Raw genomic sequence first — 19,403 nt, 5'->3', positions numbered from 1 at the left:
GACATCTGCCCTTCTATGAGTCTGCTGTGTATCCCTCTTCTCATGTGGGATCATTCTCTCCTTTTCAATTCTATCAGTATTAGCAGACATTAGTCTTGTTTATGTGATCCCTTTGACTCTTAGACCTATCATTATGATCGATTGTGAATTGAAATTGATCACTGGGACTAGTGAGATGGCATTGGTACATGCCACCTTGATGGGATTGAATTGGAATCCCCTGGCATGTTTCTAACTCTACCGTTTGGGGAAAGTCAGCTTGAGCTTGTCTTAAATTGTACATCTTCTCCTTCCCTTATTCCCATTCTTATATTTAACAGATCAATTTTCAGTTAAATTTAAACACCTAAGAATAATTGTGTGTTAATTACAGAGCTCAACCAATAGTATTAAGTAGAACAAAAACAAAATACTGAAAGGGATAAAGTATTAAGTTGTACATCAACAGTCAGGACAAGGGCCAATCAAGTCACTGTGTCTCATAGTGTCCATTTCACTTCAACAGGTTTCCTTTTTGGTGCACAGTTAGTTGCCACCAATCAGGGAGAACTTATGATATTTGTCCCTTTGGGACTGGCTTATTTCCATCAGCATGATGTGTTCCAGATTCCTCCATTTTGTTGCAAATGACTGGATTTCATTTTTTTTTTCTGTGTAGTATTCTACAGAGTACATGTCCCATAATTTCTTTATCCAGTCTACTGTTGATAGGCATTTAGGTTGATTCCAGCTCTTAGCTATTGTGAATTGAGCTGCAATAAACATTAATGTGCACACCGCTTTTTTGTTTGCCAATTTCATTTCCTTTGGGTAAATTCCAAGGAGTGGGATAGCTGGGTTGAATGGTCAAGTTATATTCAGGTTCCTGAGGAATCTCCAGACTGACTTCCACAGTGGCTTGACCAGTTTGCATTCCCACCAACAGTGGGTTAGTGTCCCTTTTTCCTCACATCCTCACCAGCATCTGTTATTGGTAGATTTCTGTATGTAAGCCACTCTAACCCAGGTTAGGTGAAACCTCATTGTGGTTTTGTTTTGCGTTTCCCAGACTGCTAGTGATCCTGAACATTTTTTCATGTGTCTATTGGCCTTTTGGATTTCCTCTTTTGAAAATTGTCTATTGAGGTCCTTGGCCCATATCTTAAGTGGGTTGTTTGTTTTGTTTTTATGGAGTTTCTTGATCTCTTCGTAGATTCTGGTTATTAATCCTTTATCAATTGCATAGTTTGCAAGTATTTTTTCCCATTCTGTTGTTTACCTCTTCACTTTCCTGACGGTTTTTTTTTTTTTTTTTTTTGCAGTACAGAAACTTATCAATTTGATGTAATCCCAATTGTTAAGTTTGGCTTTGACCTCCTGTCCTTCCGGAGTCTTTTCCAAGATGTCTTTGCTGGTACCTATATCTTGCAGGGTTTCTTCAATGTTCTCTAATAACTTGATGGTATGTGGTCATAAATTTAGGTCTTTAATCCATGTTGAGTGGATTTTTGTGTAAGGTGAAAGGTAGGGGTCTTGCTTCATGCTTCTGCACATGGAAATCCAGTTTTCCCAGCACCATTTGTTGAAGAGACTGTCCTTGCTCCAGGAATTGGTTTTAGATCCTTGATCAAATATAAGTTGGCTGTAGATGTTTGGGTTTATTTCTGGTATTTCAATTCTGTTCCATTGGTGTATCCATCTGTTTCTGTACCAGTACCATGCTGTTTTGATTACAACTGCCCTGTAGTATGTCCTGAAGTCTGGTATTGTGATGCCTCTGGCTTTGTTTCAGTTGTACAAGATTGCTTTAGCTATTTGAGGTCTCCTGAGTCTCCATATGAATTTCAGCATCATTTTTTCCAGATCTGAGAAGAATGTCTTTGGTATTTTGATTGGTATCCCATTGAATCTATAAATTGCTTTTGGGAGAATGTACATTTTGATGATATTGATTCTTCCAATCCATGATCATGGAAGATTTTTCTATTTTTTGATATCCTCTTCTATTTCTTTCTTTAAGATTTTGTAATTCTCATCGTAGAGATCTTTCGTGAAGTATTCCATATTTTTAAAAAATTTACATTCTTCTCAGCAGTGCATGAAACCTACTCTTGGACTGACCACATACTAGGCCATAAAGCAAGTCTCAGCAAATTCAAAAGAATTAGAATCATATGATGCTGCTTCTCAGACCACAGTGGAATGAGGTTGGAAATTAGCAACACATGGAGACTTAACAACATGCTCCTGAATGAACAAAGGGTCATACAAGAAATCAAAAGAGAAATCAAGAACTTTCTGGAAGTAAATGAGGATAACAGCACAACATATCAAAACTTATGGGATATAGCAAAAGCAGTGTTAAGAGGAAAGTATATAGCAATAGGTGCCTACATCAAGAAATTGGAAAGACACCAAAATAAATGAGCTTCCAGTGTATCTCAAGGATCTAGAAAAACTGCAGCAAACCATTCCCAAATCTAGTAGGAGAAGAGAAATAATTAAAATCAGAGAAGAAATCAACAGGATTGAATCCAAAAAAAATTATAAAAAATCAACCAAAAAAGAGCTGGTTTTTTGAAAAATTAAACAAAATTGACACCCCGTTGGCCCAACTAACTAAAAAAAAGAAAAGACTCAAATCAATAAAATCAGAGATGAAAAAGGAAATGTAACAACAGACACCACAGAAATAAAAAGAATCATCAGAAATTACTACAAGGACTTGTATGCCAGCAAACAGGGAAACCTATCAGAAATGGATAGATTCCTGGACACATGCAACCTACCTAAATTGAACCAGGAAGACATAGAAAACCTAAACAGATGCATAACTGAGACAGAAATTGAAACAGTAATAAAGGCCCTCCCAACAAAGAAAAGCCCAGGACCAGATGGATTCACTGCTGAATTCTACCAGACATTTAAAGAAGAACTGACTCCAATTCTTCTCAAACTATTCAGAGCAATCGAAAAAGAGGGAGTCCTCCCAAATTCTTTCTATGAAGCCAGCATCACCTTAATTCCTAAGCCGGAAAAAGATGCAGCATTGAAAGAGAATTACAGACCAATATCCCTGATGAACACAGATGAAAAAATCCTCAATAAAATTCTTGCCAATAGAATGCAAAAACACATCAGAAAGATCATCCACCCAGACCAAGTGGGATTTATCCCTGGTATGCAGGGATGGTTTAATGTGCGCAAAACAATCAATGTGATACAACACATTAACAGACTGCAGAAGAAAAACCATATGATTATCTCAATAGACGCAGGGAAAGCATTTGATAAAATACAACACCCGTTCATGATGAAAACTCTAAGCAAACTGGGTTTGGAAGGAACATTCCTCAATACAATCAAAGCAATCTATGAAAAACCCACAGCCAACATCCTATTGAATGGGGAAAAACTGGAAGCATTTCCACTGAGATCTGGTACCAGACAGGGATGCCCACTCTCACCACTGCTATTCAATATAGTTCTGGAAATTCTAGCCAGAGCTATTAGGCAAGAAAAAGAAATTAAAGGGATACAAATTGGGAAGGAAGAACTCAAACTATCCCTCTTTGCAGATGATATGATTCTTTACTTAGGGGATCCAAAGAACTCTACTAAGAGACTATTGGAACTCATAGAAGATTTTGGCAAAGTAGCAGGGTATAAAATCAATGCACAAAAATCAACAGCTTTTGTATATACAGACAATGCCATGGCTGAGGAAGAACTGCTAAGATCAATCCCATTCACAATAGCTACAAAAACAATCAAATACCTTGGAATAAACTTAACCAAGGACGTTAAAGATCTCTACGATGAAAATTACAAAACCTTAAAGCACGAAATACAAGAGGATACCAAGAAATGGAAAAATCTTCCATGCTCATGGATTGGAAGAATCAATATCATCAAAATGTACATTCTCCCAAAAGCAATTTATAGATTCAATGCAATACCAATCAAGATACCGAAGACCTTCTTCTCAGATCTGGAAAAAATGATGCTGAAATTCATATGGAGACTCAGGAGACCTCAAATAGCTAAAGCAATCTTGTACAACTGAAACAAAGCCAGAGGCATCACAATACCAGATTTCAGGACATACTACAGGGCAGTTGTAATCAAAACAGCATGGTACTGGTACAGAAACAGATGGATACACCAATGGAACAGAATTGAAACACCAGAAATCAATCCAAACATCTACAGCCAACTCATATTTGATCAAGGATCCAAAACCAATCCCTGGAGTAAGGACAGTCTATTCAATAAATGGTGCTGGGAAAATTGGATTTCCATGTGCAGAATCATGAAGCAAGACCCCTACCTTTCACCTTACACAAAAATCCACTCAACATGGATTAAAGACTTAAATCTACAACCAGACACCATCAAATTATTAGAGAGCATTGGAAAAACCCTGCAAGATATAGGTACTGGCAATGACTTCTTGGAAAACACCCCAGAAGCACAGGCAGTCAGAGCCAAAATCAACTATTGGGATTGCATCAAATTGAGAAGTTTCTGTACTGCAAAAGAAACAGTCAGGAGAGTGAAGAGACAACCGACAGAATGGGAAAAAATATTTGCAAACTATGCAACTGATAAAGGGTTAATAACCAGAATCTACGAAGAGATCAAGAAACTCCTCAATAAAATTCTTGCCAATAGAATGCAATAACACATCAGAAAGATCATCCACCCAGACCAAGTGGGATTTATCCCTGGTATGCAGGGATGGTTTAATGTGCGCAAAACAATCAAAGTGATACAACACATTAACAGACTGCAGAAGAAAAACCATATGATTATCTCAATAGACGCAGGGAAAGCATTTGATGAAATATAGCACCCTTTCATGATGAAAACCCTAAGAAAACTGGGTTTGGAAGGAACATTCCTCAATACAATCAAAGCAATTTATGAAAAACCCATGGCAAGCATCCTATTGAATGGGGAAAAGTTGGAAGCATTTCCACTGAGATCTGGTACCAGACAGGGATGCCCACTCTCACCACTGCTATTCAATATAGTTCTGGAAGATCTAGCCAGAGCTATCAGGCAAGAAAAGGAAATTAAAGGGATACAAATTTGAAGGAAGAACTCAAACTATCCCTCTTTGCAGATGATATGATTCTTTACTTAGGGGATCCAAAGAACTCTACTAAGAGACTATTGGAACTCATAGAAGAGTTTGGCAAAGTAGCAGGATATAAAATCAATGCAAAAAAATCAATGGCCTTTGTATACACAGGCAATGCCATGGCTGAGGAAGAACTTCTAAAATCAATCCCATTCACAATAGCTACAAAAACAATCAAATACTCTGGAATTTAGGGAATTTTAGATAAGGCTTCTTATCAGTAATATGTCTTCATGTATTATTTAAGAATCTTCTGTGCATGGGGCTGGAATTGTGGCATAGCATGTTAAGCCACCACCTGCAATGTTGGCATCTCATCTGGGCACATGCTCTTCTCCTGGTTGCTCCACTTCTGATCTGGTTCACAGCAGATGGAAGATCTCTCTTCCTCTCCCTCTCTTACTCTGTGTAACTCTGCCTCTCAAATAACTATATTTTAAAAAGTGTGTTATTTTGAACCAGGGCCTGATATGGAAGAAAATACTCAGGAATTTACATTATTATTTCAGAAATTGGTCTTCCAGGAGAAGACTGGAATCATTATTTCTGATTAATTCTGGAGATGTGACAAATAATGTTTAGAACATCTTAGCAAGAAAGGAAGAAATGACTCAAAGAATGATAGGGACTTTTAAATAAATATAGGTCATTTTTAAAGGATAATTTAAAGGACCAAATATGAGACAAGTTGAGGATCAAACAATAGTAATAGATCATAGTACACTGAATAAAGTATTAACTTATAAATATACACTGACAAAACAGTAGGTAAACAAAGGAGGATGACTTGCTTTACAGCACGATACAATAATGGAGTTACTCTTATTCTATTATATACCCTATTATATAGTTATTCTAGTATTATATATTCTATGTATTATTCATTATTTCATTCTACAAATAGAATAATGGAGTTAGAAAATCACAATAAGGCAATCATGATAGTAAAATTAATTCAAATGCTGGGAGGCAAAAGATTGCTAGTAAAATTGAGTCGAGATAGGATTCACATACCTGAAAATTTATCTTCACGATGTTTTTATTGATAATGAAGGGAAGAAAATAATGGGACTGATAGAATAAAAAGAATTCTACACTGGTGATATTATAGCAAAAAACATTTTTGAACGTGGAACAAATTCAGCTTGGGGGACAGTCAAAAAAAACATTTTCCCATAAATGCTTAAAGTGCCAAATTCTAATTATTCTACTTTTATTCTACTACAAAGAATCATATCTGATCCTGTATTTGGTGCTTTGGCTACAAGCCTCATTACTGGGATCATTGACAAGAAATTATCATCTCTGAATGAGGGGATGCTGGAGTTTTTTGTACCATTACAGCAATGGTTTGTGAGTTTCAAATAGTTTTATTCATTTTGGTTTTTTAATCAAAGAAGGTATTTGAAAAGGGTAGAGAATACCATGCTACAACCAAAGACAGCAATAACACATATCCAAATAGAAGTGTATATATACTGGATTATTTTATACATAGAACACTGATAATGAAATCTAAGTCACTAATATGCAATATAATTGCACAGAAACTATAAACTCATAATAAAGGCTGTAGTTGTAAATAGGAAAACATGAGTACTAATAGCCATTCACCTGCATTTTTACTACTTCAGCAATACCATTGTGATATCAGTGAACTAATTATCCATTTTAATTTATTAACAAACAAATATTAGATGATGAATTGTCAGAGAAATCAAAAAATTCTATTGTCTAAGCCATACCTGTAGAGAGCCAACTGTGGCACCATTCATGTGAGTCCAGAACACCAAGGTACATGTTGGTCCCGTGAGTGAAATAACAGGAGTGAGGATGTCAGCCACATCACCAAATTTCCCATTTGAGCTGTCAGCAAATAGGTACCATCCTCTGGTGCTATTTCTGGGGAAAGTGTTTATTGAATTAAAAAATAAACAGTTTATGACTGATCAAATCTTATGGCTCTATGAATTTTCCTGAAAGTGTATCTTAAGGCATAATTATGTCCCATAACCTTCATTAGCAATAACTCAATTTTAATTCAGTCCTTATATCAACTGGTACTATATGTATAAATAATGGTCACAGCTATACTAACCAAATCTATAATAACTTTTTTATACAATGATATTTCAAGTACTCTGGTCAGCTCTGAGAGACTATTTTAATGTGCGTAAAATGAGGCTACAGACCACTGGATTTTATAGGCATATGATGAAAAACAAAACCAACTCTGAATTCAACTGAGAAGCATGAAATGCTAATCAAATTTATTCCCCTGTATTAATTTATTTCAGCTCCACTTCAACACAGCTTAACAAATTTGTAGGTAACTTTGAAATGTGTGTACAAATTGAGATGGAAAAGTAATGATAGAAATATACAACAGTGTACTCTTGCATAAGTGGAAACTCTATGCTTTAATTTGGCAACTCTGAGATTATAAAACACTGAAGTCATGCCATGCCATACACAGGTTTTTGAAGTAGTCAATAAAGAACTGACAATTTGAGCACTCTTATTAATTGGTTGCACCTTTCTAACTTACCTGGTCCATTTTATGGAAGTACTAAATAAATTTTAGTTATATTTTATACCAAGTCATTAGATCTTGCTAATGAAAAGATCTTCACTGCATTGCATACTACCAAGGATATGAGTTAATATACTTCTTAAGAGGCAAGATTATTATACGAATATGTCCAAATTATGACTCAATAAACAAACCCTTCCAATTTTGTTTCTTTATGCTTAATATCTAGTATTCCAAGGATGCAAAAAACAAAACTTACATATTCAGGAGTATAGAATTAGAAGTTACAACAATCAGAAAGAAAGAATATGTACATTTCTGTATTTCTATAAATTGTTTAATCTGTGACTCAGCATTGGGCATGATTATAATTTTTTATTTTATCAAAATTATATCCATATATTTAAATGGCTTCAATGAATTTTGGTTTTAGTTCTCAACTATAGATTGGAAGGGTCTACCCCTCCCAATTTTAATGCTACTCACCCCTTTAAGTCAAACTTTTGTCACTTCTTGCATAGTCAGTCTCCTAACTGAAATTCCCACTTCTGTTTACTATGTATTCTTCACACATCACTTAGAGAAACAGTATTCTAAGCTAGGAGCTTCATCCAGGTCTCCCAAGAGGGTGCAGGAGCCCAGGCACTTGGGCCATCCTCTGTTTCAAAAGTGGAGCAGCTGAAATTCGAACTGGCTCCCATAGGAATGCCAGCACTGCAGGCAGTGGCTTTACCTGCTACACCACAGCACCAGCCCCAGGATACAATAATATTCAATGTTCCACATAGATCTCTATCGAACTTCAACTCTGCCTCCCACTGGGAATGGAACTTTTGAAAGTTTTGCCTAATCAGCTCTCTTGAGCTAGGACAATATGACCCCATCACAACCCCACATATGTGAATTATAGCACTGATTTTTTTAAGATTTATTTTTAAGAGTTACAGAGAAAGAAGGAGAGGCAGAGAGAGAAGGAGGTCCCATTTGCTGGTTTACTCCCCAATTGGCCACAATGGCCTTAGCTGTGCTGACCCGGAGGAGTCAGGAGCCAGGAGCCAGGAGCCTCTTCCGGGTCTCCCACGTGGGTGCAGGGGCCCAAGGACTTGGGCCATCTTACACTGCTTTCCCAGGCCATGGCAGAGAGCAGGATGGGAAGTGGAGCAGCCAGGACTCTAACCAACGCACATATGGGATGCCGGCACTGGAGGCAGTGGCTTTACCTGCTGCACCACAGCACCAGCACCAGCACTCAATGTTTTAAAGGTATCACTTCTTAAATTGATTTGAAAGCATAATTAAATCCCAATACACTTACAGCAGATTTTTTTCAGAAATTAGTAAATTAATCCTAAATTTTATGTTGATGTACAAGGAGTCAGGAATAGTCAATTAAATTAGAGGACTTAATCAGGTATCAAAACTCCCGTTAAAGGTATAGCAACAAAATGCTATGGTCCAAAATCATATGGGATAATCCTAAAGACCATGTTGATGGTATTAAGAAGTAGGGCATATCTTAATGGGGTTAGCACTCCTTAAAAAGAGACCCCAGAGAGCTAGCTAGCCCCTTATACAACGTGAGGATCCACTAAGACCCAGGAAACCAGCCCTCATCAGACACTGTATATGCCAGCACCTTAAACTTGGACTTCCCAGCAACCACAACAGTCATAAATCACTGTGTGTTATGAGCCATGCAGATTATGGTATTTGTTACAAGTACTTGAGAGGGCTCAGACGTCAATACAAAGCAGTACTAGAAAAAGAACCAATAGCCTAGAAAACTGTAGGAAACACTCCTGAAACAGATACCCATTTGGACATAATAGTTTGTCCTTCCACTCATTGCTCTGAAACATCAATATTTTCAGTAAATGAACCAAATAAATTAGGTAGTCACAGTGATAAAGTTACCCTTCACCCATATTTTATATCTAAAAATAAGACCAAGTGGATTTTACCTAGAGTATAGATGGTAAAACAATAAAGCTTATGTAATAGAACATTATCTTCATGATGTGGGGTTAGAACATTTATTCAGTAGTACAGAATAATCCCTCACCAGGGTTGTATTTAAATTAAGTATTTTTTATCATTGATACCAATAAGATGATCAAAAGACCAATCAGTCAATGGGAGAACACATTGAATCAATTTTAATGAACTGAACATTTATAAATTGCCTACTATATGTCATGCATTATGCCACAGTCAACAGTATATATGTTTATGTGGCTATATGTACACATTATGCAACTAAATACATATTTGAATCAGATAAAATGTCCAAAAATGTTATTCATCTATGTTTGGCAGACATGCCTGTTTGCTTCCTACACAGGAAGGCCGTCAGGTAATACTTGTTAATAAAATATACACATTTAAAATCTATAAAGCACATGTTATCTAGGACTCCCTGAAGATACCAAAGTACATGAAAGCTCTAATCCTTCATCATCCATATACTTTAAATCTCTAGGTTACCAATTCCTAATATTTAATGACTATACAGATTATCTGGTAGAAAATGAGAAATAAGGCTACATATTTAGTAAAGACTATTTTATTTGAAATAATTTGAGTTATGGCTGGTTGAAACTGCTGTTATGGAACCCTTGGATACAGAGGGTCACTGCTATATGCAATGGCAAGAAAAAAAAAAAACAGTACCAACAAAGGTGAAACAAAACACTACCATAGGAAATGACAGAATATAGCTATCAAGCCTAAAGGTCACAAATGGGGCAATCATAAATTATCTTTTCAGTGATTCTTCAAACAGAAGTTTTTTATTAATTTTCATGAAAGTACATGAGTGCAAAGAAAAATATCACATTTCCCCCAATCCAATATTAGAAAATTCATTTTGAAGGACAAATCTAAAGTGAATTATGAAGATCATTGTCTAAAATTGTATATCTTTGAAATATCCACTTCATCTAATAAGGAAAAGAAAAAGCAAAATATGTCAGGAGATCAATTTGAAAAATGCAAGCAACCATACTCCATTTGTGCTGTTTATCAAACTGTGAACACAGTACCAATGTAGCAGACGACTTTGTCACCAGTCTTACAGACATTAATTGGAGCTCATGATGAATGTATGATTACTAACAGGAAAATGAAGAATTGCATCAATTCTTGCCTGTATCTGAATGAGATTACTCAAGCATGTACTTGCAAAGGAAATCAACCCCTGTCTGAGGATGCATACATTTGTAATGACTATAGTTAATAGTGCTGTAACCCATAAAATTCCAGCACCTCTCTATCAACCTTCAAATTACCTTTACTCATACAGAGAAGAAGCATGTTTTTTTAATAGAAACATGTATTTTTCTAATAAAACATATAAACCACAAAGTAGCAAAGGTTTGAAAAAAAGTTGTGTTACACTTTTCAGGTATTGCAAAATTCAAGTCCTAGGCAATGAAGAAGTCCATTACAAAGATCTGATTTGAATTTCATGATTTAATAAAAAAGCTGTGTAGGTCTGCATAGAATAATCAGTTTAGGTCCTTCAATTACACCAATTAAATCATTAAGATAGTTTTAGTTGAGAATCACCTGAATCCTCACCATGATTAAATTAGGGGTCAGGGTGAAACTTACAAGGACAAATCACATTGTTTTTGAGCAAGTTCCAACAACCATTGGGTCTGAATATATACATTATGATAGATAGGGTCTCCAGGGTCATTGTCTGGAATGAGATTTATGCTCAGATTCATGCTAAGACTGTAAGCTCTGTCAACACACCCAATGGCATATGATCTACCCAGAGTTGTCATAAAGTTAATTTGGTCCACCAGCATCAAGAAATAGCAAAGATTGGGTATGGTCTGAATGTTCATGCCTCACAGCATTTATACATTAAAACTATAGTCCTGGGGCCAGCACTGTGGCATAGCAGATCAGGCCTCCACCTGTGGTGCCGACATTACATATGGGTGCTGGTTTATGTCCCAGCTGCTCCTCTTCAGATCTCGCTCTCTATAAATGGCCTGGGAAAGCAGTAGAAGATGGCCCAAGTGCTTGGGCCTCTGTACCCAAGTGGGAGACCCAGAAGAGGCTACTGGCTTTGGCTCAGCTCAGCTCTGGCCATTGCAGCCATCTGGGGAGTGAACCAGTGGATAGAAGACCTTTCTCTGTCTCCCTCTCACTCTGTCTGTAATTCTACCTCTGAATAAATAAGAAAAAAATTTAAAAAAGAAATAACCGGGGTCCCTAAGGTGGTAATATTAAGAGACGGGACTTTGAGAAGCAGTTAGTTCATGAGTGCAGGACTGTCATGACTGCATCAGTGCTCTTTGAAAAAGACTCCAAAGAAATAGATGAGTTCTTCTACCATATGACAACAATGCTATGAGGCACTACCTATAACACAAATGCAGTCAACAGAGTGAATTTACCCGTGTCTTGATATTGGACTTGAAACCTCTAGAACCCAAAGAAACAAATGTTTAGTATTATAAGCTTATTTCATTTATAGTATGTTGTCCCAGTAGTCCAAATGGACTGTTTCAATAGTAGTAGTCTCCTAGTACTTTCCAAGCATGATGTTAATGTCTTAGTGTACAATCCTTAGCTTTGTAGAACTCCTCCTGACCCTAAGTACCAATTAGAACTCTGCAAGTGAAATCTGCTGAATTACCACCAAGTACACCAGTAAATACAGTCTACATGTCTTCCTTCCATCCTCTATCTCTTACTTGCTCCCATATATTCACTGCAGGTCCAAGACTTACAGTTCCCTCTTTCCCACTGATTCCACAACATGCTTCCCTCTTAACATCTAATTAATAAGCTTCTATTTATTGCATTAACAATTGTATTAACAATATTCCAGCAAAAGGGATGCTAGTCACAGGTTGAATACTTAGGTATGGAGCCATCCTACAGGATAAAGAAGTCTAATGAAACAAATATCCAGGACCAAATCCCATGGGCAGCCCCATCAGAGTAGGGCTATATTTTATAGTGACTGTCCAAAAAGACTCCAAGGTCAAATTAGAATAAAATTCAGTAGCAGTTAACAGATCCAGAAGCAAATACACCTCACATGTTCCAACCCAAGTCGAACAGAACTCAGAATAATTCATTAATATATAAAGTACCCAATACAAAAGGTAGAGATTCACCATCAGATAATTTGTACTGGGATGGAAACTCTAAGAATCAAATGGAAATGTGGAAAGGCAGAGCAAAAGGGGGGGGGGGTGATGAATACTTCCAGCAATTTCACTAATGTACCTAACAGTCAAAGCATGCCTATGTGAACTGGAAGATAGGTCAACATAATTTGTAGAATATCTGTTTACCTTTTAGTAAAACAAAGAATAAAATGAATAAACAGAACAGAGTGTCCAAGAACTATGGGAAAATATCAAGTAACCTGTAAGTGAAGAATTTTAGAAAAGGAAAGGAAATATTTTAAAAGGTAATGGGGGAAGGGAGTTAGGGTTGTGGTTTAGCAAGTAAAAGCTAAAGTAAAAGCCTGCAAGGCTAGCATGCCATAAAGGGGCTTGTTCATACCCCAGCTGCTCCACTTCCATTCTAGATCCCTGTTAATGGCCTGGAGAAAGCAGCAGAAGATGATGCAAGTGTTTGAGCTCCACTACCCATGCAGGAGACCTGGACGAAGCTCCTGGTTTTGGCCTGGCCCAGCAATGGTCATTGCGGCCATCTGGGGAGAAAATCAGCAGATGGAAAACCTCTCTGTCTGTAACCCTGACTTTATAAATAAATACATTTTTTTAAACAGAGAGAGAGAAATAGAGAAGTGGCCCAGAATTGTCCCAAACTTAACATAGAAGGCACAGATTCAAGAACCTCAGAGAGGCCGGCGCCGCGGCTCAATAGGCTCATCCTCCGCCTGCGGCACCGGCACACCAGGTTCTAGTCCCAGTCGGGTTGCCGGATTCTGTCCCGGTTGCCCCTCTTCCAGGCCAGCTCTCTGCTGTGGTTCGGGAGGGCAGTGGAGAATGGCCCAAGTGCTTGGGCCCTGCACCCGCATGGGAGACCAGGAGAAGCACCTGGCTCCTGGTTTCTTTTCAGCACGGCGCACTGGCCGCACCACGCCAGCCGTAGCAGCCATTTGTGGGGTGAACCAATGGAAGGCAGACCTTTCTCTCTGTCTCTCTCTCTCTCACTGTCTAACTCTGCCTGTCAAAAAAAAAAAAAAAGAATAGATTAAAAGCTCCAATGATATATCTTCTTTATATTTATTCTAATTATTGTATAGTTGTTTATTTAAATTAAATACAAAAAAGCACATCATCTTTTATTCTTAAATGCATACTTTGTCTTAATGTTACAGTGGTTACTGGTGAGACAAAAGAAGGCATCTGTAATTAGCTTTTAGGGGATTATAAATTCTTGTCTATAGAGGAAAAATTGCATAAAGAAATTAAGTCAGTAACTCTCTAAGAGGTAGGAAAATGTGCTGACAGTGCCATAGTAGGTAATTTACATTCTGCAGGCCATCACATTTTTGTCACAACTACTGTACTATGCTTTTATAGTACAAAACTAACCGTAGACATTAAATAAATAAGTGGACATGTAAGTGTTGTGTTTCAAAAAAATTTTACTTCCTAAAATTGCAGTGGGATAGATTTGGGCCTGCAGGCCAGCTTGCTGGTTGCAGCTCTATTATACCAACAATCGCTGTGATAATCATAATATGATCATGTAATATAGATTTAAAAGAGGATTTAATATTCCTCATGTTTCATAGAATAGTCTGAAACTTACAGAATAAAGAAACCATTCTTAGAAAAATGGGAACCACTAACTCACTGTTGGTGGGAATGCAAACTGGTTAAGCCACTATGGAAGTCAGTCTGGAGATTCCTCAGAAACCTGAAGATAACCCTACCATTCAACCCAGCCATCCCACTCCTAGGAATTTACCCAAAGGAAATTAAACTGGCAAACAAAAAAGCAGTCTGCACATTAATGTTTATTGCAGCTCAATTCACAATAGCTAAGACCTGGAACCAACCCAAATGCCCATCAACAGTAGACTGGATAAAGAAATTATGGGACACGTACTCTATAGAATACTATACAGCAGTCAAAAACAATGAAACCCAGTCATTTGCAACAAGATGGAGGAATTTGGAAAACATCATGCTGAGTGAATTAAGCCAGTCCCAAAGGGACAAATATCATATGTTCTCCCTGATCGGTGACAACTAACTGAGCACCAAAGGGGAAACTTGTTGAAGTGAAATTGACACTATGAGAAACAGTGACTTGATCAGCTCTTGTCCTGACGGTTGATGTACAATGTAATACTTTATCCATTTTAGTATTTTTTTTGTTCTAGTACCATTGGTTGAACTCTGTAATTAACACACAATTATTCTTAGGTGTGTAAATTTTAACTGAAAAGTGATCCCTGTTAGGAATTTGGAAAACATTATGCTGAGTGAAATAAGCCAATCCCAAAGGGACAAATACCACTTGTTCTCCTTCATAGGTGACAACTAACTGAGCACCAAAAAGGAAACCTGTTAAAGTGAAATGAACACTATGAGAAACGGTGACTTGATCAGCCCTCACCCTGACTGTTGATGAGCAACTTGATATGTTATCCCTCTTAGTATTTTTTTTTGTTTGTTCTACTTAATACTTTTGGTTGAATACTGTAATCAATACACAATTCTTCTTAAGTGCTGAAACTTAACTGAAAAGTGATCCCTGCTAAATATAAGAGTGGGAATAAGAGAGGGAAGAGAAGTGCAATTCGGGACATGCTCAAGCTGACTTACCTCAAACGGTAGAGTTAGAAACATACCAGGGGATTCGAATTCAATCCCATCGAGGTGGCATGTACCAATGCCATCTCACTAGTCCCAGTGATCAATTTCTGTTCACAATTGATCGTAATGAAAGGACTAAGAACCAAAGGGATCACATAAACAAGAATAGTGTCTGCAAATACTAGCTGATAGAATAAAAAAGGGAGAGAATGATCCAACATGGGAAGTGAGATACACAGCAGACCCATAGAATGGCAGATGTCCTAACAGCACTCTGGCCTCATAACAGCCCTTAAGGCATGCAGATCCGGCTGAAAAGCCCATGAGAGTATTTCAGGCATGGAAAGCCAAGACACTCTGGGGGGGAAAAAAAAAAAAAAAAACCTATATGAAAGATCTCTACGAGTGAGATCCCAGTGGAAAGAACGGGCCATCAAAGAAGGAGGTACCTTTCTCTGAAGGGAGGAGAGAACTTCCACTTTGACCATGGCCTTGTCAAAAAATTATCAGAGTCAGTGAACTCAGGGGGCTTCCATAGCCTTGGCAGCTCATGACAAGAGCCTAGGGTGATTACTGAGGCCATAAACAAGAGTGTCAATTTGTTAAGTCAACAACAGGGGTCACTGTGCACTTACTCCTCATGTAGGATCTTTGTCCTTAGTGTGCTGTACATTGAGATTTAATGCTATAACTAGTACTCAAACAGTATTTTTCACTTTATGTTTCTGTGTGGGAGCAAACTGTTGAAATCTTTACTTAATGTATGCTAAACCGATCTTCTGTATATAAAGAGAATGGAAAATGAATCTTGATGTGAATGGAAGGGGAGAGGGAGTGGATAAGGGGAGGGTTGCGGGTTGGAGGGACGTTATGGGGGGGAAGCCATTGTAATCCATATTCTGTACTTTGGAAATTTATATTCACTAAATAAAAGTTAAAAAAAAATAAAGAGATATTTATTTACTATCGGTATTCATCACTTTTTATTATTAAACCTAATGCCATTGTTAAAAAAAAAAAAAAAAAAAAAGAAAAGAAAAATGGGAACCACAAACCCAAAAACTTGGCCAAGGGCCAAAATGCACAAAAAGGTTAACTGAACACTGTGGAGTTATTTGCAGCTACATGCTACATAGTAAAGCTTATACTTTGAATCTGGCAACTCCTTATTAGAACAGTAACAAGCCGGCACCGCGAACTCCTTATTAGAACAGTAACAAGCCGGCACTGCGGCTCAATAGGCTAATCCTCCACCTACGGCGCTGGCACACCAGGTTCTAGTCCCGGTCGGGGCACTGGATTCTGTCCCGGTTGCCCCTCTTCCTGGCCAGCTCTCTCCTGTGGCCCCGGAGTGCAGTGGAGGATGGCCCAAGTCCTTGTGCCCTGCACCCGCATGGGAGACCAGGAGAAACACCTGGCTCCTGGCTTCGGATGAGCATGGTGTGCCAGCCGCAGTGGCCATTGGAGGGTGAACCAACAGTAAAGGAAGACCTGTCTCCCTGTCTCTCTCTCTCACTGTCCACTCTGCCTGTCAAAAAAAAAAGAACAGTAACATACTTGGATGAACACAACACCACCCATTACTGTAACCTATTATCAACAGTATTCATTTTTTAATCAAAAGCTACTAGACATGCAGAAAACTTACCAAGAGACCAGGGTGGGCTAAAATATCAGCAGCCTACAGGAATTCATTACAATCGGCCATTATGTTAAGCAAATCATATAAAGATTTACAACACCTTATACAAAGAAATTTTTGCAAAAAATTGGATACAACTGAAGACCACTATGCTTAGTGAAATAAGCCAGACCCAAAAAAAACAGGTGTTTTACTTGTAGCTAATATATAGTGTGCAAAAAATGCAATATATGACTGAAATTGACACCTTGAGATTTGATTATTGTGTGATAGCCCTTGTCTATACTCCTGTGGAACAGAGGTCTTTCTATGTTCCACTTCTGGTATTCATTTAGTGGAGGATTAAGCCTGTGACTATAAGGTAAATTTAAAGTATGTTAGTGCAAAAATTAAAAGGAAAACATTTTTAAAAGAGGGAGGGATGGAAGGTGGAAAGTATCATTATAGGTTTAAAATTGTATACATGAAATACATGAAATCTGTTCTCTATAAAAACAAAAATGCTAAGGGGCTGGATGTTGTGGAATAGTGGGTAAAGCCACTGCCTGCAGCACTGGTATCCCAAATGGGCACTGCATAGTGTCCTGGATGCTCCACCTCCAATGGTCTGGGAAAGCAGTGGAAGAGGGCCCAAGTGTTTAGAAGTTCTAAAGGAAGTTCTTCATGAAGAAAAGAAATGAACAAATCATAAAAGCTAGTAAATCAGTTCTAAATAAAGTGTAATTAATGAGTGTGTATTGTATATGTACATACTTAATATTAAGTTTGCATAGATTTTTTTAACTTAATATATATTTGTACATTTTTTCTTAATCCTGGTAAAATAACTAAGCACAAAAAGTGTAACATATAAAGTGCATTGGTGTAATATAAATAACAAAGCACTAATAACATAAATGGAAATAAACAATACTTTTCACCTTCTGAAAATCAATATTAACATTAGAACTAGATCTATTGTGATACAATTATCCTATTTATTATAATATTTATATCAAACGTGGAAAATTTCAAAGAAGTATTACTGAAATAAAAAAGGAAAAAAATAGAGGCGTAAATTGTGGTGCTGCAGGTTAAACCACCAGTTAAGATGCTAACATCCTATATCTGAACGCCTTGGATAGAGTCCCATTGAATCTGGGAGGCAGTCAATGACAGCCCAAGCACTTGGGTTCCTGCCACCCACACTACTGAGAATGATACATAATATAAATTATTTCTAGAGTAATTTTATGCAGTATTTCCAGGTTGCAGTTCACCATGGGAAATTGAGATCACCAGAGAGCAGAATCACAGTGGAGAGACTAATGTGGCGGATACACTTCCTTATACTATGACTAGGCATTATGTTACAAGTCAAGCAATTCAAGAAATAACATCACTTCTCTCTTCAATACAGACTCCATGCAACAATAATCAGAACATGGTGTCCTCACACTTCTGTGAACTATACTTTTATACTCTCTATTCACTCATCTGCCCCCATAAATGTTAGGTGCACATGAACAAGAACGAGTTGAACATTGACTGCTCAGCAGTGTGCTCAGGACAGAATTCCAGGGTATAATTATTCCATCTACTAGAAGTAGGTATTACTTTAAATAGAGTAAATACAGAAACATGACGCAAAGGGTAATCAGTTAGGGATGGGCATTGTGGAGCAATGGATTAAGCTGCCACTTGGGATGCCAGCAACTCATGTAGGAAGGAGTTCCTGGTTTGATCACTGTCTGCTTGTGCATCTACTCTGACTCTGTGTATTTTAATCATTCATGTATTCTGAGTAAATATTAACACAGATGATTTCAGAGTAGAATAATTTATACATTGTCTTTCAGATTTTCATTATTTCTTGTTTTGAGCTGAGATTATTTCCCTATTGAGTAAATAATTTCCCACAATGGGAGTCCACTGATGACAAGTTATCTTAATTTAATCTCTCTGAAAAGTCTTTGTTAAAAATATTCTGCAAAAATAAAGACAAGTATAGACTTCTTGCTCTCCCTTGAACCCAATACATTGTGTGTATGGCAAAAGGTGAAGTATGCGAAGGTTTGGATGATGTTCTCCTTCCTAACATGAAGCTGGGTGTTTACTTCTAGCATAAAGCCATCTTAAATATAAAATAACTGACTAAAGTTGAGCTTCAGGGTCCCCCATGCCTGTATGTCCAATTGCACCTCTTAACCTCTCAGCTGCTCTGATTAGAAACTCTAACAACACAGTTTACATTTCTTCTAGTCCTGCTGACACTAAAAAAGATAGGCTACAAGTTTCCATAGTAACGCTCTTCTGTAACAGCTAGTTCATTACCCCTTTGACATCAAGGATTCC

At 37.5% G+C, this 19,403-nt stretch overlaps 1 protein-coding gene across 1 annotated transcript in view; it reads right to left on the bottom strand.

The window, feature by feature from the left end:
• Positions 1-19,403, bottom strand: part of MALRD1 (MAM and LDL receptor class A domain containing 1) — a 397,632-nt gene that overhangs the window by 248,519 nt on the left and 129,710 nt on the right. The window contains exon 18 of the mRNA XM_008268638.4: positions 6,871-7,027. Coding sequence (XP_008266860.3) covers positions 6,871-7,027 — 157 coding nt within the window. The remainder of the gene's footprint in view (positions 1-6,870; positions 7,028-19,403) is intronic.

Source organism: Oryctolagus cuniculus, chromosome 13 (assembly GCF_964237555.1).
Source record: "Oryctolagus cuniculus chromosome 13, mOryCun1.1, whole genome shotgun sequence".
Lineage (NCBI taxonomy): Eukaryota > Metazoa > Chordata > Mammalia > Lagomorpha > Leporidae > Oryctolagus > Oryctolagus cuniculus.
The sequence above is the reverse complement of the archived record's forward strand: the minus strand, read 5'-3'. Positions and strand labels throughout refer to the sequence as shown.